The sequence below is a fragment of the Agrilus planipennis genome, unplaced genomic scaffold (genome assembly GCF_000699045.2).
Source record: "Agrilus planipennis isolate EAB-ADULT unplaced genomic scaffold, Apla_2.0 scaffold52, whole genome shotgun sequence".
NCBI classification, from domain to species: domain Eukaryota; kingdom Metazoa; phylum Arthropoda; class Insecta; order Coleoptera; family Buprestidae; genus Agrilus; species Agrilus planipennis.
In genome coordinates this window covers 380,756-402,562 of record NW_020438883.1, presented here as the reverse complement: position 1 = coordinate 402,562, position 21,807 = coordinate 380,756, and the positions used below count along the sequence as shown (strand labels likewise).

General features: G+C 33.3%; 1 protein-coding gene across 1 annotated transcript in view; it reads left to right on the top strand.

Annotated features, from left to right (window-relative positions):
• Nucleotides 1-1,720: 1,720 nt before the first annotated feature.
• LOC108734664 (proteoglycan Cow) overlaps nt 1,721-21,807 on the top strand; it is a 104,858-nt gene continuing 84,771 nt past the window's right edge. The window contains exon 1 of the mRNA XM_018466307.1: nt 1,721-2,024. Within this exon, the coding sequence (XP_018321809.1) occupies nt 1,923-2,024 (102 nt within the window). The 5' untranslated portion in view covers nt 1,721-1,922. The remainder of the gene's footprint in view (nt 2,025-21,807) is intronic.

Below are 21,807 nucleotides of genomic sequence, written 5' to 3'. Positions count from 1 at the left end.
TGATAGGTATTTTATGAAATCGTTCAGATATGTGGACGATTGTATATATAGAGCAACTCTATCTGTTGGAAATCCGCATAAAATAATTTTTATCTTGACCGATTTTATTATATGTTAGCTTTATTAACAATATTAAACTTTTTGGTTCACAGTGATAAAAGTTTTCGTATGCCCCTTGTAATGCAGTTAAAACTTCTGTTCCGACCTACGTATAGCAATATGCAACTGCGCCATCTTACATGAGTGCTTTTAAGCAGTTCTGCGGCGCCTACCGGTCGGACGAAAAACGTTGGTTTTTAGTTAGTTAGGCACCTGGTAGATTTAGTCATAGTTTCACTATCACCTACGAGATAGCGCAGGTAGTTACCTTTATACATAGGTTAGAACAAAAGTTTTGACACAAATATAAGGTATATACGACAAGTTTCGACTGTTAAAACAAAACAGGTGCAACTCAACACACGTGAACGAAAGGAAACTTCTTTGATTATCTCTACACCTTTATAACGAATAAGTAATGTTTGGTGAGAGAGAGAGTACGAGAATTTTCAGGATTTTTGTTTTCCAGCATATTTTATTTTTAATCCACTAAGGATTACTTCAATACGTTTTTATGTAATTCGATAACAAAACAATGGTCAATTTTTTTTCGCTTCCGTTTATTTTTCCAGGTGCATAAGAAAGCGTAAACTATTAATAACTACAAGGAATGAGAACTAATACATAATAATACTCACTGTTAAATAAATACTAATTGTTAAATAAACATTTAATGTAAAACACTTACTGTAATATAACTGTACAAAACGTTAATTTAGCATTATAGTATACTGAATCTCCCATTGAGCCCAAAGAAGTTTTACTTCAAAAATTGCGAATTTGAACCCATCTTAGTATTCTCTACAACTTTGATTAGCCCACATTTTTGACTACTTGCGATCAGTAATGTAATCTAGGTCTTCTACTGCCCCACTTTATCCCTGTTCCTACTTTTAATATATTTAACGAAACTTTCATTTCTCAGAAAGTGTCGCATCATCTCTCCTTCTTCTTATTGACTTGCATAGCCTATTTTGTTCTCCTGCTGTTTCTAATTCCTACTACTTGACTACTTATTCATTAATTTATTAATAAAGCGGAAGTTAAAAGTGTAACTTTCCAAATTTTAAAGATAAGCGCCAAAGTTAGACGAATGCGCGCTATCTATGAATCGAATATTTCAATAGAACTTAAAAGCTTTCCGTTAGATGACGCACCAATGCACAATTTTAAAATAAAAACTTTTTGGTGGGAAATTATAAAGAATTAACACAAAACATATTTAACGTTTAAGTAATTTTCTTCAGTTTTGAATATGTTGGTACAAGATCTTATAAAACAAATGTAAACCACACTGTTTATTATTTTTTACGAAAACGAAATAAGGGATGCAGGGAAATGGTCAACACAGTTGTGCTAATGAATGAAAATTGACAACAAAAAGGAACTATTTCCAAAAAAAGCTTACATAATGGATTTCTTTTGAGTTTTTGGTGGCAGACCCAGTTTTAGTAAACGTAGGGTTAGTTGCGCGATTCTAACGACTTGGCTTTTCTCTATCCTCACCCTCTTCGCTAAAAGGTCCTTCTCTCCTGTACCTAGTGCTGGTGCCGCGCAATCTCCGAAGAAGAGGAGGGCGCATTGGCGGAGTCCGGTTGCTTGCTTGCTGGCATTCAGGAAATCGAACGAAAAATTAAAAGGCGTCGTGCATAGTCGCCGTCAGTCGGACCTAGTGCGGCACCTTGTCTTCAGAACGGTCTTCATAGCACGGTGCAGTGAACACCGTTGTTGACCCTGTCGAAGTCTTCGCGGTGTTTTTGAACTCGTTGTTTTTTTCGAGTTATTCTTCTACACCTTGATAACAAGCGCGAAAATTGATCAAAATGAAACTGTGGCTGGCGGTCCTTCTAGTTGTACTCGTCGCAAGCTCCTCCGAAGCTAAACGCAAACGAAAATTTGAAGGTGATTTCGAGTTTGCTGAAGAGGTAAGCAAGATTGTTATTAGGTATTGTCTAGGTACCAACACTCGGCTCGAATTCTTTGTGATCCTTTAGTCTAGTTATGCGTGAGACTCAGACATCAGAATATAATAATAATTCACCAAAAATTTTTTGTAATTTTTTATTACAAATTCAATCAATAATCATGAAAAAATTTATATTTACTTTTTTACAATTTAGCGTTCCTTTTTGTTGTTGACAACAATCCAATTTTTGAAAAAGTTCAAGCGTTATTGGGGAAACTCAAATAAATATTCTAGCAATTTTTTTTTAAAGTAAACGCTAAAAGGGCAATTCCGCTGTAGTAACAAACACCCACTGCTTTAATTTGGAATTCTAATGGGCGTCAAAGGCGTTTCTAAATGCTAGCTCATTAATTAACATTCAAGTTGCGCTTTTCAGTAAACGTATAGACTAACAGAAAATTAAAAATTACTTTCGCAAATATGAAAAAATTGATTGTTAAACAAGAACAAACGAATTTGGCGATAGAGCCCTTCAAATATGACCAATGCTTTTTTTTTTTGAGAAGGGATTACTTAAATTCAAAAAAGTAATACCACAGTTTAGACTCAATGCATTGTTAAATGTATTTACTATAAATTATAATAATTGTTAGATATAGAAATTTAGAAATGTACAATGGAGAGTTTCACTAATTTTAATTTATAGCCTTTTAATAAAGATAAAGATGAATAACGAATTTTTATCCCTGAAAAAAAGTTTGTTATTTTTCGGGGATTCCAGTAAAAAGAGCGCCTTTTAATTACCTTGCTGGATGTTGCTCTATTTGTTTTTATTTTGTCTAAATTTAAAAATTATGGCCAATACCTTTTGTTTTATTTATCTTTTTCTATTATTGATGCGTTCTTTAATTCCAAATAGAACCGCCCTTCTCGATTGACCAATATAAGAAGTAGGTACTACATCTTTAGCAAAGCAAGATACTTACTAATTGCAATATTTCCTCATATCTATATCTAATAGCTCATCAAGATAAATGTTAAAAATGTTATCCTTATGAGACATATTTTTAAACATTCTACAATAATCTTTTAGCGAAAGCGAAAACGTAACTAGGGTTAAAGGTTCACTTTTTTTTTTTTTAAGAAACACAATAGCGAGTGCTATTACTATTTTGAATTGTTATGCAGATTAATTGTACTCAATAGATTTATAATTGCCAAATTTATGGCGTTCATCATTGGTTATCCTTCAACATAGATTGAGTGTAGATATTTAAAATTGTGTGATCTACTTCATTCCGTTTTTGGAGAACAATTGCCTCTCATTGAGTTAATTAGTCCAAAATAATAATAATAATAACAATTTTTAACGGTATAATTCTGCATTCTGACTGTTAAATATTGATTAACTGCTCTGTCATGATCATCCAAGTTAATTAAAATTTGCTTTTGGAAGTGTCTAATGGCACAAGTAAAATAAATAATTTCATGTAGGTAAAATACGTGATGTATACAGTATAATGATTGAATAAATAAATTTTAATAACAAAACATACTTAAAATTATCACTTTGCCATCAGAGAATATGCATAGATACGATGTCTTTCAAGAAATCCTACGTAAGATCTACTTTTTTGAAGTCCTTTTACAGATGGTTCGGCCGAATTTAATAAAATTGACTTTATATTGTTTAAGAATTGTTTAAGTTTTTAATTAGGAAAAGGAGTAGAATTTCAGAGAAAAAAAGAATGATTAAGGATGTTTATAATCATTACACGAGTTGCTGGAAGTTTTAGTTTGATTGTAAGAATGAATTGACGAATTTTCAGTTGTGTTTCTAGAAGGCATTCTATAAATTCTAAACAACTGTGTTTGTACGTGAACAAAATGTTTTGAAATTATCATTAAATTTATCTTTAGGTATGTTTAATGAGATTATTTATTCGCATAAATAGATTCCATTTTTCCTAGAGTAAAACTTCTTTTATATGTTCAAGGATCCTTTAATTGAAGGATCTTCCAGTTTGTCCTATGTAGGTACACTTTATCACAATTTCCATAGTCTATCAAATAAAAATTCTTTGAAACTGTCATTAAATTTATCTTTAGGTATGTTTAATGAGATTATTTATTCGCATAAATTTTTTTTTATGTTCAAGGATCCTTTAATTGAAGGATCTTCCAGTTTGNTAATGTTGTGTCATTTGAAATATCAAATATCTGATGCCTACACTTTTTATATTGTAATTAAATTTATTGGTTTCTAATTAACCATTTCTACAGCAAATTACTGTTTATGTTTTGTATGCATATATAAATAAATATCTTAAGTGGACGTCGGCATAATGAGATAATGATATTTGGTGTCGCCAAATCGTGTTGTACCTTTAAGTGGTTTTACCTGTTCTAGATACATTTACCTAAGCAGAAAAGTAATTTGTCTAGTAACTTTGACTTAAATTTTGCTTCGAATTCTCCTGATACCTATTTACATATTTATCTAATAGCTAACGATTCTGAAAATTAATAGAAATACCTACATAATATCTTTACTGAAATAGTTACAAACATGCATTTAAAGGTTCTAAAAATGATTTAAAGACTATCTCTAGTCTCCAGTTTGACAAACTAACACTTTCATTTTCAAAATGTTTACGATTGCTTATTGGTACCTATTAACTCTACTAAAAACTTAATCACAAACTAGTTTTTTATTTCCATGTAAGATACTTGTTTGTAGAATTCTAAAAATTGGGAATATCTTTCGTTAAAACAGTGGCACCTAACTAGTCTTTATCATAATAAACTATTAAAACAAATGAATATATAGTTTTCTTGATTGAACCAAGGACAATAAAAATTCTAGGAATGAAATACTACAGTAAATAGCAAATATTGTAATGAAGAAGCGAATTTTATAATTTATGGGGTTGTTCGGAAAGTCATTTTCGTTTTTTTTTGTGAAAATGAAAGACAGTTTTCGTATAATAAACAAATACTTTATTAAATTATATATTGACCGTTCTGGTCCAACACCTTTTGCCATCTTTCTGGTAGTAGCATAATTCTACGCTCATAAAATTTTTGCTCTTTGCTGGCAAAAAACTGATCGAGGACGTTTTTGACCTCCTCATTTGAGGTGAAGGTTTTACCGTCTAAAAAATTTTGGAGTGACCGGAACAAATAATAATCCGATGGTGCCAGGTCTGGAGAATATGGTGGGTGTAGCATTGTATCCCATTCAAGCTGTAAAAGCTTTTGGCGAGTGACCAAACTTGTGTGAGGTCTCGCGTTGTCTTGGTGAAACACTACACCTTTCCTGTTGATTAGTTCTGACCTTTTCTGTTGAAGTGCATCATTCAGTTTGTCCAGCTGATGACAGTAGACTTCCGAATTAATCGTTGTGTTATCCGGTAAAAGCTCAAAAAAAACGATTCCTTTAAAATCTCACCAAACAGACAGCATCATCTTTTTTTGGTGAATATCGGCTTTGGAAATGGTTTGAGCCGGTTCATCTTTTTTGCTCCATAACCTCTTGCGTTTGACGTTGTTGTATACAACCCATTTTTCGTCCCCAGTGATGATGCGCTTCAAAAACGGATCATTTTCGTGACGTTTGAGAAGCGAATCGCAGACGTCAATGCGGCGACATAGATTTCTCTCTGTGAGAACATGGGGAACCCATACATCGAGCTTCGAGGATAATCGCAGGCCTTTCAAGTGGTCATAAACTGTTGAATTTGATAAATTTAACCTCAATCCGATCTCACGTGTTGTTATTCGCCGGTTCACATCAACTAATGCCTTTATCGCGTCTTTATCAGCTTCAACCGGCCTTCCCGAACGTGGTGCATCTTCGACATCAAAATTGCCGGATCGAAATTTAGCGAACCAGTTCTGGCACTGGCGTACTGTCAACACACCTTCTCCATACACATCAGTCAATTTCTTTCTGGCTTGAACAGCATTTTTACCCTTTCTGTAGTAAAACAGTAAGATATGTCGAAAATGCTGCTGCGTAGAATTAATTGGAATTTTTCACACACAAGCCTTGCTATATGAGCTCTCAAAGCATATAAAAATTATACGGCTTAAATGTGAAGTTGGGCGCAAAAGAATACAATTAAATCCTCTGTCGGGAAAAAACGAAATGACTTTCCGAACAACCCGATACATTAGTTTCAAACTCCTTCAGTACATATTCTCAGTTTAATATTTAATCCCAATGTGCTGGATTTTTCATAACTTTGTTTCCTCATTACACAAAACCCTTTTAGTTTATCTGTGTATGCGGTTCTTGTCGATTGTTTAATCTCCACTGACTCCTTTCAGCATATCCCTTGAATTTCAAAAATTCAATAGGTCCTTTTTTCTTTCGCTTTCAATCTACATATTACTTGTCTTCATAAAATGAAGAGGAAGAAATGTTCTAGCAATTTTATAAGATGTTTAATAAAATAAAGAACCCATTGCGATGTTTTAGAAGAATTAATTACTGAATAACTTTACGGAACTAACTCAGGTGCTTATTTCGTTAATAAGTTTGTCTCATTGTCAGCAGAGTTTCTTGTTAACTCAAAACAGGTAAATTCATTAGCAAACAGAGATTTGGAAGAAACCTTTCTGGAACCGAACGCGTCCGTTTGCATCCTTTCCAGAAGAGATAATTTAAAATTTTGTATTATTTGCTTGTTTATAACAATCTATATGTAGATAGATGAATCAATTTTGAGTTGAGTGACAAAAAAGTGTTTTTTAAAAGAGTATTTGTGTTAAGTGCCCCTGTAAGAGCAAATGTCGTTAGCGAATTATTACCTTAGTTTTCTGTGAATTCCTTCTGCAGAATGAAAAATTTTGGGATGAAAGCCAAGCCTCTGGGGTAGCAATTAACTTCCTTGCTGATTGCAGCCACGACCTTCTGCTTTCGAGGATGGTAATGATGCCTGAAGGACTTTATAAGTCACTGAATCACTTGAAAGCTAATATTTCTTTCCGCATATAGGTGGATGTACGATTGCAACTATTTAAATGATGCAGGAGCATACAATAGCGTGTTCGTTTTATTATGAATTGTCTGTTTGAAATTTAAATAAGGTTGCTTTCCGAAAAATGTTGCAAGGTACGGCTATTTAAAGTAGAAAAGTTCCGATCTTGTCAAAGAGCTTATGAACACGAACAATGAAAAAGAAGTTAAATGGTTTCTTGGTTAGTATACACTAGCGGCGAGTTGAGAACCGAGCATAGAGATATTCTATTCTATGTCTCATATATAGGAAAATTACAAATACCTTCAGCAATCTTTTTATATAAATAATAAAGCTCAATTCGCTCTCGTTAGTGTTATACATTAAGATCATCGGCGACCACATGAAATTTTTGTATTTCTCGGGAACGGTATTTATTTTCTGGATAAAAGGTGTCCTATGTCCTTTTCTGTATACATGACAATATGTGCATACATTTCATCGCAGTTTTTACCTGCGGCTTTGCTCTTGTTGATGTTTTACATGCATGTTAAGGATCATCGACGACCACATGAAACTAATTTTTATATCCCTGGGGAAAGTATTTGTTTCTGAATAAAAGGTACTCTATATCCTTGTATAAATGCTGCATCCTGACTGTTAAATATTAATCAACTGCTCTGTCATGATTATCCAAGTTAATTAAAATTTGCTTTTGGAAGTATCTAATGGGACAAGTAAAATAAATAATTTCATGTAGGTAAAGTACGTTATGTATACAGTATAATGATTAAATAAATAAATTTTAATAACAAAACATACTTAAAATTATCACTTTGCCATCAGAGAATATATATAGATACGATGTCTTTCAAGAAATCCTACGTAAGATCTACTTTTTTGAAGTCCTTTTACAGATGGTTCGGCCGAATTTAATAAAATTGACTTTATATTGTTTAAGAATTGTTTCAGTTTTTAATTAGGAAAAGTAGTAGAATTTCAGAGAAAAAAGGATGATTAAGGATGTTTATAATCATTACACGAGTTTCTGGAAGTTTTAGCTTGATTGTAAGAATGAATTGACAATTTCTCAGTTGTGTTTCTAGAAGGCATTCTATAAATTCTAAACAACTGTGTTTGTACGTGGACTTAACTCAATTGTAACAAAATGTATTGAAATTATCATTAAATTTATCTTTAGGTATGTTTAATGAGATTATTTATTCGCATAAATTTTTTTTTATGTTCAAGGATCCTTTAATTGAAGGATCTTCCAGTTTGTCCGATGTAGGTACACTTTATCACAATTTCCATAGTCTATCAAATAGACTCCTAGGGCGAAATGGCTGTAGTGTGAATCCTGTAAAAATTCTTTGAAACCGTAGTTTTCTTTATTTATTATTGATATGGAGTTTCAACATGCAAATCTACAACAATTATTTTCTGTGCTGGTGAAAAGATTAAACTAAATGTTGTAGTTTTCTTAATAATATTAAATCATCCTTGGGGAAAGTATTTCTTTCTGAATAAAAGGTACTCTATATCCTTGTTTATACCCTTGACAATGAGTGTAAAAAGTTTCATGATGATCGATTGAGTAGTTAGGGCGCGAAATTAGTAGCAAACAAAGAAACAAACAGATATACATTTGCATTTCTAATATCAGTTAGGATAACAATTGAAAAAATTCTTAGCCAACATTCTGTGAAAACTGTTAAACGTAGGTAACAATTTCGACCTATTGGTTCTCATCAGTACGCCAATAAGTTTGAAATCGCAATTTACGTATGAGAGTTTTGACATAATGTAGACCAAGAATTTATTGTTATGTTAGGTGTCACGCCACTACGCCGTGGGTAGATGTTCTTAATTAATTGTAATCAGGGCTTTATTAATCATTTGAGCCCGCAATTTGTGGCAAATTTCTACAAACGGCGCTTATTTAACACTTATTTAAAGTTGAAGAAAACGAGCTTTGTTGCAGAACAAAGGTAAAGTAATTTATAGTTTCGAATTAGAATTTAAAGTTGATTTAATCGTAAATTTTGATAATAAAAAAGACACCCCTAATTACCACAACAACTACATTATAGAGTGACTCTGGAACCTTCACAATTTTTAATTGTATAATTATTACTTGATTAGTTGGAAATATTTTCCCGGCACCTCCACCAAATGATTAGAAATCAATTAACTCACATTCCATACTTTTAAAAAAAATTAATTAACCCTTTTTGGGTTGTACTAATTTAGTTATTCAAACTTAATTTTCATGACGGTCTATATTTTTGACACTGAATAATTGGCAAGTAGTTGAAAAAAAAGCGAACAAGGGAAATGTAGGTGAAAAGATAATAATTTAAGAGCTCTAACTGCATTAAATAAATTATAAGACGCTGCCGTCATCAGTTTAATGAGGATGATACAGAAAAGGAAGTAAGTGCTTTGTTTTTAATATGGTCCATTTTATCAAAATAATGAAGTCATTAATCACTTTTATTCGTGGTAAGTACTACAAATTGTCGATGAGATGTTTCAAATTTTATTCGGTGAGTTTACTCAAAATATTCCTATAATAGTCATGTGTCAGTGCCACAATGTACGTTTCGAGTTTTCTTATCTATATAAAAATGTAGCAGTATTATCATCTAGTAAATAAAATTTAAATGAAATGAAATGGCATTGTCATAGGAGTATGGATTAGAGATAATATACAAATAAGAGGCGAAAAACTGGAAGTAATCGCCGATTTTTGATGCCTAGGGAGTGAAATAAGTCAAGAAATCGTTTTTGTGTTCCAGGTTTTTTTAAATTAGAAAATTGGAAAAACGTTTTTAAAAGTGTATATTTGGACCACTCCTGTAACTGTGACATGTGGACGATACTCTATTGGCTGATTAATCTAAATCGTAATCGTTGTATCACTACTGTATTCACTTTTTAGTTCGCCTTAATTATATTATTGGTTACTGTTCATATACTAACTGACTCCGTGTATCACCGAAAGGTCTAATTATGCTTTCACCTACAAAACTCTCGAAATCCTTTTGTTACGCGGTCATTTATGTGTCGTTCACGAATTATTAATTTCGACAGAAGTCGTTCTTACCTTCGGCACCTTTAATACATACAATTATTGATTGCATTCCACGTTGCTTGCACAGCTACTGTACAGAAGAGCCGTCGGTAATCGATACATTGATTTCATCACATACCTACAATAAGAGCAGAACAAATTTTGTTTTAGAGTCGTCTATTATGACAAGTAATTGAACAAAAAATGTGCAAAGGAAGTTCATGGAAATGAGGGGATTTCCATCATGTTATCCTTCCACATCCTTTGCGTTGTTTGTTAACTTTTATCGTTTATTAAACCCATCAGAAAATTCATTATCGTCAATCCGTTTGTAAAGCTCACCGCAAATTTTGACGGCGCGTCGTCTTTAGACAAATGGCGATACATTTGCATCTAGCAGACGTAGACGATTAAATCATGTAGATGGAGGTCACATTATGCGAGCACATCGACTATGTGAGTGAGCTCGCGAGTGACGATGACGAGGATCGATATTTGGCTGAGCGCGTCCCGTGTAACGTCGATAAAACTAATTTTCTCCGCCACTCCTTCACGCACTACCAAGTTTCATTTCCATTTAAAATTTTCCCCGACGACCGACGTTCGATTGCTGCGAAAGGGGTTGGACTGACGCGACTCACTGTATGTATGTATAAAATTCGTAGGAACGCACCCGTAAATTCGTATACCTACTACAGTTGTATATACATTAGCGTACATCAGAAAGAACCCGTCACAGCATTAACCCTTCTGACGTGTAAACATATGTTACATTTACATCCGAATCCTTTGATCAAGACGTATTACTTACTCACGTGTTTACCTAATGTGTCTCTTCATTTCTCTCTCTCTCTCTCTCTCTCTCGCTCTTCCTTTCAATAAAGCTTTCCAGGAGCAAAATCGGTCTCAGATTGGTTTGTAATCCTGCATTTACTTTAAGTTCTAGATGCATTGATACATATTATGTAATTTACTTTTGACGATATACATGAGTGGGTTAATATGCCTTCTATGCTTTTCATTTTTGTTACTTAAAGGTTCAGTCATGGTTGAGATTGAATTTTAAATAAGGGGAAGCCACTCAACGACTGGGAATGCAAAATGGTCTGGATTGTACCTTTTCCAATTGTGAACATTTTCAAAAAGCATCAACACCTTCGTCCTCAGCTAGAAACACTATATAATCCATCTCTTCCACCCACTTCAAACCATGGACCCCATATTGGAACAATTACCAAATGTTAGCATCCCGTTTTGTCTCCTTACAGACTGAATTTCAAAAAATTCGTGACTCACTAGTCACTCTATAGAGTGCTCAAGGAGTACTTCCCCCTTATTTTAAATCTGTAGGTCCACCAGTTTAGAATATGGGTTGTCTACCAATCACTTACTTCCACACCTTTTAGTTCTTTAGGAATGGAATACCAAAAAATCCTTCTGTAGTGCACTCTTACAAGCCCAAAGAATATTCCTTCTAAATTTCAAATCTCTTAGGTCCATTCGTTTAGGCTCCCCGTTGTTTGCCAATCAGTTAAATTAACTCCTTTAACCCTTTAGGGATGTAATTTCACAAAATCCCTTGTACTGAAAAAATAATCTCCAATTCTATGTCCTCCGATGTAAGTTGTCTTATTTTGGAATTTTAATCGGAATACAAACAGTTTTGGTAAAAAAAAATAGCTTAGATAAGACGAAGAACAGGACATACTTACTGTTCGCCACCAATAATAATCAAGAGACACATTTTATTATTGAAACAACAAGTAAATAATTAATATTGCACAAGAATTTCAACAACATTAAGTTCTTGGTCTAAAATTTATCGAAGCCGCCATATGTAAACCACAACCTCGAATTTATTAGTTCTTATCAGTGGGTACACCATAGACAGTTTCAATATACCAATACTAATGTAGATTAAGTTGTCTCATGCAACCAAATGGATTAATTTTAGGTAATTGAAGGTATATTACCACTTACAAAAACAACGTCATAAGGCGGTCAGGTTAAAGTCATGCACTCTTTTCTATTTACTCCTAGCTAATCTATGTATCTATTTCCCGACAGTTACGATCACATCTTTAACCATTTACCCCTCTTTACTCCTGCTTCTGTTTTGCAATTTTACGATTAATAGCCAAACAATTATTTGTCATAACATTTAATGTTTATTCTTTTCGACTTTTGTAATTTAATTACTTTCGTACTTTTAGTATTTGTGTGAAACTAATATTAAATAATCCACTTACATTTTTTAACGGTTACAACCATTATTAAATTGTAAAGTGCTAAAAGGCAATTAATTAAAAACTACTTTGCTATGTAGCTAGTTAGAGATTTAATTTTCCAGTTTATACATATCAAATGAAAGTCACTTCAGGACATAAAACCGGGTTATCTATTATTATTTTGTGGAAAAGGTTCAGTTCGATACTGTGATGCATTTGATCTATTAAATTATGTAAATAGTAATTTGAGTTAATTGAATGCTTGTATTAAAAACTCTGTTTTTTTTAACGATCTAAAGTTTTATTGAAAGCCATTGTAATTTTATTTTTCTTTTATTCTTCTTTACGTCATGACCTTTTTGTTTCTATTCATTTTTCTGTAAAATATCATGCATCGCTAGACTAACATAATGGAATAAATCTGTTATGGCATTTCAAACTCTTGTCGACGAAGTGAAACAGAGTTCTATCCATAAACGGAGTGCTACAAATCGTGACAACATTTATTACTATTGTGTTAAAAAAGAGGTGTGTGTGCTTACGTACATCCAGTAGAAACTATGTTTCTATTTATATACTTATTTATTTTCATCATCATCATCATAACGTCGTCAGTCCTAAGACTGGTTGGACACACACCTCCATTCCTTTCTATCCCGAGCTAATCTTCACATTTCCCTAAAACTAGAACAACTCACATCTTTAACTATTTACGAACTTTAATCTAATATAGGTCTACCTCTACCCCTGCTAACTCCTGGTTCTGCCTCTAATATGTCTCTGACTAGACCTTCATGCCTGAGAAGGTGTCCTACCAACATTATTTTAGTGATGAGTAAAACAATACCAATACCAAGACTATCCCATTCTTGCTATTGATCTTGGTATTCCTTATTCGGTCTTGGTTCTGCGTTTTGCTCATTTAATCTGATACTCACATTTTTTAAAACAATTCTTCTAAGCACAATATATAGCGACTTCGGATGTAACGCCGAGTTCGTGTGTAATGACTGTTTTTAATAATCAATTGGAACAAAACCCTAGTAATCCCATGCAGGTATAGCGACCGGAGTCGGCTGCCAAAAGGCACAAAGTTTTCTTATCTTTTGATTACATCCATACAGATGGTCTGCAAGTGACCTTTACCATTTGTTTATAGATGTTAGTTGTAAGCGTGTACGTTAAACTGGTTTAGTTACAAAGTAATATTCTGAGTGGCAAGTGTGTTTAGTGAACTTTTGAATAAGTATGACTCCTAGATCCACATTTAGTGTTACAAAAAAGGTGGAATCGTTTCAAAATTGAAAAGTTGTGAAAACTATAGGTACATACGTGTCTGTATCTTTTTACCTTTGCCTGTAACGACTTCCGGATATAACGGCCACATTACAGTGGTCCCGTGGTCGTTATACCGAAATCTACTGTATATTAAAGTTGCTTGAAATGGTTTAACTTATACATCTACCTGAAGTAATAATTTTTTGTTTAGTCTTTTATATTCGGTCTTGGTTTTAATCTTGGTCTTGTTCGTTTGGTCTTGGTTTTAGTCTGGGTTTTATTCGTTTGGGCTTGGTCTTGGCCTTGGCCTTGGTTTTGGTCTTCGCCTTGGTCTTTTTTCGCAATCGAATGTGCATGATTGTTTCAATGTTTTTTAACTTGAAATATAGGGAACTATACTGATGTTGACAGTTTGTTTGGGAATATATATTTCGCTCTAAAAGATTTTTGGTATGTTAACATTCTTGATACAAGAAAACATAGGATCTTCCAAACCAGGAGGTCATTACTATTAACTTCACTTTAGGTCTCTGACGGTGCTAGTACCGCAAAATCCCACGGATTCTTATAGCGAGACAAAATTCCCCAGAAGTCAGTTGTCATTAAACTCTGTAAGTCTCCATTACTTTTGTCACAAAAATAGAGTTAAATCTGTCTCTTTCTCAGCAGCAAAATTTTATCCAGCTTGAAGTTACATTGTTACTTAATTAATGAAAAGCACTACGTTGTAATTTAAATCTTCTATAATTGTAGTAATTATTTTACAGCAAGTAAAAGATGACTTTAACAATTCTCTTGTAGATTGTATACATATGTATATAGGTATTATTAAAATCAAAACTAATAATAGGTAGCAAACGTGAAATAGAATTAATATACCACTGCTTTACGTCAGCTTAACTGCGAAATTCAATCTCCTTGGGCAGAACGTGTTTCACACTGGAAGCAATTTTATTTAAAATATTTGTCAGCATATCCGTGATGATTTTCTTGTAATTAGTTGAAATTGAAATCTGCAAATTAGAAATTGGAAACTATGTTTATTTCTAGGAAAACCAGCAACCAACTGAAGAAAATAACGTTCTAAGCAAACAAACAACATTTAGATTCTACGGAAAAAAAAGATTTTTTTTTCTTTTATTGTTCACCACACGTATTTAAAGAAATTTTCAAAGTGCAAGTAACTTTTAAGCAATAAGAATCCATTCGTTACAAAAATTGAATAAAAATTCCCTTTTCCTTAATAAGCTGTTTACCTACAAAAATTCTTAAAGCACAAAAATGTATATAAAAAAATAATAAAATTGAAATGTTTTAAGTCTATCGTGAAAATACATTAATGAAAGTGGTGAAAGACGAGTTTTTATCATAAGCTCACATTTTTAAATGTCTCTATTTAAAATCCAGACCATTTGAATTTCAACTCCATTATAAGAATGTTCTTTTTATCGAAAAGGTTTTAACTATTGATTATTATAAAATTTGTTTTTATTTCACCTCGGTTAAATAAATAAAACTATTTTAAGTTGATGTGGTATTGTTTGTATTTTTATCCCTAAATACCAATTAAAATGACAAGGAACTCGTAAATACCTATGTTCTTTTCCGGTAGTTTACTATACCAAAAACTTGACGATTTTCTACACTCTACAGTGTGTAAAAACTAATAAAGTAAAACATTTGTTTTTTTATTAATTTTAACGTATATGTACCATAGTGATATACAGTTGTTACACTAATTTGAATTGAAACATACTAAGCACCTATGTGTATATAAAGTAATAGATTGTTTTCTCCTTTCTAACTTGTGTGATGGGCGCGTGATGCTATGCCTTGTGTATTGGCTTTTATTCAAATATTTTTTCATTTGTAAGTTATAAATTTCGTACATTTCTTCCAGTTTATAAGTTTCAGCTCCAAATTGGCAATTTCACCGACTATAGTATCTCGATATATGCACATTTGTATGTAGATTGCTTCGGTCTCTTCTGGAGACGATAAAAAATGAGTCCTTTGTCAAGGAGACAATTTCTAAAAATCATCTACTTCGCTATCAAATTGCTTCCACTGTCGCTTATAACGATTGTAATTTTCCTTTAAAAATTTTCAACTTCTGCTAACCTCAGGAGTTTCGTATTGATCGTCTCCTGCAAACAGTTCTGTTTATCTTTATCTGGGAACATGCATTTCATTCTGTTTACACACAAATATTAACAACCCTTAGCTGGCGCTTTGCTGACTGGGGGGATTGGACAATTAAATGCATTTGAGGGGCACGATAGCATTATTAGACGTTGATTTTATGAACTGATTTAAGTGGAGGAACAAAACGAAGAAGCTAGAAGATATATGGGAAATATTTTTATGAAAGGCTACTATTTAAAGAGAAAAATACACAATGCGGTAAGAGGAACATAAAGCAAATCGGATTAGGTTGCCGTCAACTTCTTTTATAATGAGTTCGCATATAATCACCATCTACTCATTGTGTTATATGATGGTTTGCTTTTCATATGAACAAGTATGTATTTTGATCTGTTTATAATGACGCTAGTTAATGTGACCAACCGCTTATAATGACAGTTGCCGTCAACTTCTGTTATAATGAGCTCGCATATAATCACCATCCACTTATTGTGCTGTATGATGGTTTGGTTGTCATATGAACAAGTATGAATTTCGATCTCTTTATAATGACGTTAGTTAATGTGACCAACCGTTTGTAATGACATATGTTCGATAAATAGGTAAATCTGGTTATTACAACTACTACGTAATTTTTCGAATTTGGTCTCGAAGGATTGTAGACTTGAATATTTGATATTGATTTCAACTCCACGCGTTCTAAAGAAAAAGGATCAGACAGAGAGATAGACAGACAGACAGACAGACGACGAAGTGATCCTATAAGGGTTTCTTTTTTTTTTTGGAGTACGGAATTCTAAAAGAAAAAAGAAGAATCGATTAATACGCATGACATGGTCAACCGACCTGTGACACTGCTATCTTGTCAATATATTACGTAAATATAAAATCAAAGAAATATATTTGAGAAAAGGGTTTGTATATTTATCAAATGCATACAAAAATTTACTTAATAAATAGAATAAATCTATGGACTGTCCTCGACAGATTTTTAGAAGAATTTGACACCTAATCTTCCCCATGGCATTAGCCTATTAACACTCTCTGCCACCCATTCATTTCCTGTGCGTTTTACCATCATGGTAAACACTTCGAGCAAACACTTTTTAACACTGTCTTCTTAAATAAGTACGAGTTTACAAATATCGTTAGGTGCGAAGTTGATATCGAAGAATAGAGCAGAAGGTTTTCAGTCTTTGATTAGGTTGTATGTCTAATCATGTGTTTTATCAAAAATTATCTATTTATTCATGAATATCTGTTTTGTCCCGTTCAAAGTAACCCCCACCAGATATTATACACTTATGCTAATGTTTCTTTCAATCCTCGAAGTACTTCAAAAAATCATTTTTGTGATCTTCTTCAGCTCCTCCTTCGATGCCATCTTTATCTCCTCAATCGTAACGTAGCGTCGTCCTTTCATGAGCCTCTTCAGTTTCGGAAACAAGAAAAAGTCACAGGGGGCCAGATCTGGGGAATACGGTAGCTGCGGCATTATTAGTTTGTTGTTTTTGGCCGAAAACTCACGCACAAGCAATAATGTATGAGCAGGGCGTTATCTTGGTGCAAAAATCAATTTTTATTCTTCCAAAAATCCGGGCGTTTCTGGCGGATTGCTTCATGCAAATTGCTCATAACTTGCAGGTAATATTCCTTATTGACCGTTCTACCCTGTGGCAAGAACTCATGATGCACCACGCACCAGCAATCGAAGAAAACTGTAAGCAAAATCTTCACATTCGACCTAACCTGGCGTGCTTTTTTCGGTCTTGGTTAGTGCGGCTGCTTCCATTAGTGTGATTGAGCTTTTTTATGACCCTCTGGAGCAGATTTGGGTCATCACGGACAGAGTCTAACAGCTCCTTAGCAGTTAATGCGATGCTGCTTTTGGTCGAAATTGAGCAATTTTGGTATGAATTTTGCGGCGATCCGTCTCAAGCCCAAGTCATTGGTAAAAATTGAATGGCAAGAGCCAAGTCATATGTTTAGGTCCTCAGCAATTTCTCTAAGGGTGTTTCGACGATTGACTAGTACTATTTTATTCACTTCATCAATGTTTTCGTCTGTGGTTCTCTTCGCCGTTCACATCTTCTCGGCCCTCTGAAAAAAATTTTGTATCACCGACAAACGTTGGTTTCGTCCAAGACGAGCCAAAACACGTGCAAGCAAAGCTGCTGTCAAAAAAATAACTGAATATTCAACATGGCCGAACTTGTTAGTATAAGTGAGAGACATGAGTGCCAACATAGCACCACAAAAAAAATTGAAAATCGAATATACGCAACCCGCGGAAATTCAAAATTCGTGATACTTTTTAACAGGCCTCGTATACTATTCATCTTATCGTCATATTTAAAAATTAAAAGGAAGACTCATCCCTAATTACCACAAAAAACTTTATTTGAGCGGACACGTGTTTCGACCACTTCTTACGTGAGTATTATCAACGCGAGACTTTTCTTTATCGTCATATCTATTATAAGAAAATTGTATCTAATAATATAAATACCGGAAATTAGCTATATGTACCTTGTTTATTTCAAAACGAGAAAATCAAATCAAACGTATAGGTATACCTTTGGTGCTTGCTGTATATAAGTCTGATACTACACAACATGATAATCCAATCGATGGCGTGTAGAATGTACACAAGTACGACCCATGTAAATAGGTTCAATGATAAAAAGGTTCGACTACTTCCATAAAACGAAAGGAAAACATTGACACAAAAACCCATAGTTGAACGTGAAGGAGATATGAGGATGAATAGCAAACAGCTCCACCGTAAAAGGAAAAAACCGGCGGCCGTTGGCAATGGAGAGAAGAATGTCTCGGACGATAACATATACGAAGATGATGCAGATAAATGGAAATTTCTAACACAATAAGTATTATCATAAAAGAATTACTAAGATTATATAGAACAGACTTGTCGATAGTTTAAAAAAAAGGATTGTTAGAGCATACAGGGTGTAACAGAAATAAGTGCCAAGCTTGCAGGAGGTGATAGATCACTGTAAAACGTACAGGTAAATTCAATTCCGACCCTGGTAGAGAATTACGGCCCGCAACGCTGTACTCAATCAGCATCAGTGTAGTACTTGTTTTGTATTTTTTTGCTCATGTATTATTTATTTGTTAGACTATATTTGACGGTTGTAATAACAAATATTTTAACCAGATTAGAGATCAAGATTAAAATTTTAAAGACCATATTGATTATTGTCAGAGATAAGGTTATTATCAAAAATCATAAGGTTATAGGCTAATGTTAGTAGACGGGCAGTTTCTTCAAACTACACTGTCGTGCAAAATCGGAGGGTAAGGCGGACAACCCTCTTCAGCATCCCTTGAAACAGATGAAACGTACGAAATGAAGGCAGAAGAGAAGTGAAAGATTATCGATGGAATATTCCTGCTCCAGCATCTGCCCAGATAAACCAAGGAAACAAAAAAAAAAAATACATGAGCTAGAGCAGGCGGACCCGGAATCGAACCGGTATTCTCCCGAATGCTCAGCTTTGATCGAATCGCTCGGTGAAGAGTAAGTTCTTTGTCAGCAATTTAGTGAAATTTATGTACTACTACCTAATCAAAGCGAAGTTGCACCATGCGAACAAAATTCTCCGTCCATAGAAATTTAATGCTAGTAATTATGCAGTTTAACTGGTCATCTAGAGAAATCGTTTAAGCTTGGTTTTTCGTTCTCTACTTCTCGATAAAGATATCAGCTTATCAGGAGAAGCACGTTTGATAATTTTCTTCAAGCATTATTATTTCTACACAGAGTAATTATTAATACGTAATCTCCATGATTGTCCTTAATTTAACCGTTAAGTTTTTAGTGTACTCCTTGGGTTGTTTAGACTTTAGACCATAGAAACGGAAATTGTGAACCATTTTCAAAAATCTGGGAATTTTTTTATTCGTCGAAACATTTTGTCAATATTAAAGCTTAGACTATGGCAATATTACTGCTTTTTTTCTTATTTTGTATTCCTAGTTGTTTTCTGATCAGGCTTAAGTTCTTTGCAAAATAGTTATACCTACTACAGGCAGGTCTAATATGCAAGGAATTTTTTTGTAAACCATTTTAAGACCTGTACAACACCTTATTATACAAAAGGTATTCTTTTTCGGAAAATTGCTTATCTTAAACATAAGAGTGTACTAAATGTATCTAGAAATTCTACATTAAAAGTGGAAAAATTACTTGTGGAAATAAGGGGGTGTGTCTCTATTAGCTTTTTAGAATATTATGCAAAATACATTAAAAACGCCCTTCATTCGTGACCCGGGATTTCAATGTACTCTCCATAGAATTTTCAAATTTATGATCATCATCATCATTATTTTTCAGCATAGTCTTGGATTCCCTTTTGCGTACAGTAGAAATCGTTTATTATGATTCCGTCTATATTGGCCAACCGCTTAATATAAAGTAATTGCAGTTTGGTTTCCATATTAAATTCTCTATTTAAAATGACATATCGTTTATTATGACTGATTCTCAAGAAATCATATCCGGCTATAGTGACCCAAATTATTAATAATAACATATTCGCTCATTTTTCTGACTCTTCTTATGCATACTGCTATTACAATTCATCGTTCTTTTTCTTTTTCTGTTAATAAATATATACAATTTTTAGTTTTTCTCTCTATTAAACTAAATAACTAACCAAAATAGAAAGTTGTTTATTTTCTATGACTATGCTTTGTATGACGCCCGCTTAGTATGACTTGTCTGTCATTTTCCTTCGATGTCATTATAAGCGGATTCTACTGTAGTTTAAAAATTATCCAGTATTTCACGACACCTTATGCACTACGATTATCATATTAATTCCATATATCATAATAGTCGCTTGAGTTGTGGAACACACGATATATGTTGTTATTAATTGTATTTATTACAGGTAGGTACAGCTAAATTTCCATGTATGCAATTAGGAATAAATTCAAGCAATTCTTCTAGTTTATGACCAAGTCATTAATTTTAAGAGAGCATACATTTATGCGAAGTTGAGCTTCATGCTAAACGCCTTGGCAAGAAAGTGCTGTACCATTGAAACCCATAAACTATGGATTAATGTAAGGTGCGCGTATGCTATCTACCCATGAATTTTTATTACCGAATGAAGAACTATCATACGTACATCGCCTGGTGCTATAGTAATAATATAAAATAAAATAAGAAGATGCAAAAGTTCCTAGACATTAGTATGTACATTAAAATACATACATAAATACATATATATGCATACCTAGCAATGTATCTGCAGCATGTAAATTGTGACAGGTTGAAGCTCGACTATTCATTGTATATATTCATGGGAATTATTGTAATAAAACTGATTAACTGCAGTAATAAATTTATTATAATCCTTTGAATATATATAAAGTTGATTCATTGCACTAATTTTGAATCGGTAAATAAATCCCTTGCAACTAATAAGAAAGCGCTTTTATCGCGAAAGAAATTCACGACTTAAGGGGAAATTTATCTGGATTAAACAGTGTTTAAATGAAGCCTCAAGGTTGGAAGTTAAGTAAACTGATAGAATTTGTGATATAGAAACTAACGTGTTTAGATTTTTATTAAAATTGTGTATGATTTATAACGATCAGTTTTGACATTTGGCGGAGACCAGAATTGTATGTATTTATCGAAAAGGCGAAATGGAACCGTCGTAGACCACTTAGATGTTGAATTACTACAAACAGAGTGGTCAACGTCATCAATATTTGTTAAATTAAAGTGCGAAATGTGTTTTACAAGGTTCCTAAGGATGTCGACTTCTTCATGGTAGAAACGTAACCAAATAGAACAAAATTTTGATGGTGGTGGATCGCAATTTCAATCTCACTGAATGACGTCCGACGATATCGATAGAGATCTGATCATCATGAACGTTTTGTTCTAAATCGTTATTCTTATAGACCTTGTCGAACCCCTTTGAATCCCATTCAAATAAATAGCAATTTGGAACCATACGGGGGGTTGATACATGTGCAGTGTACTTCTTATTCCGAAAAGAAAAATCATTTTTGTATTTTTGCCATCAATTGTCAAGAAAATTGGAGAAGAGTATGCAGAAATGGATCAAC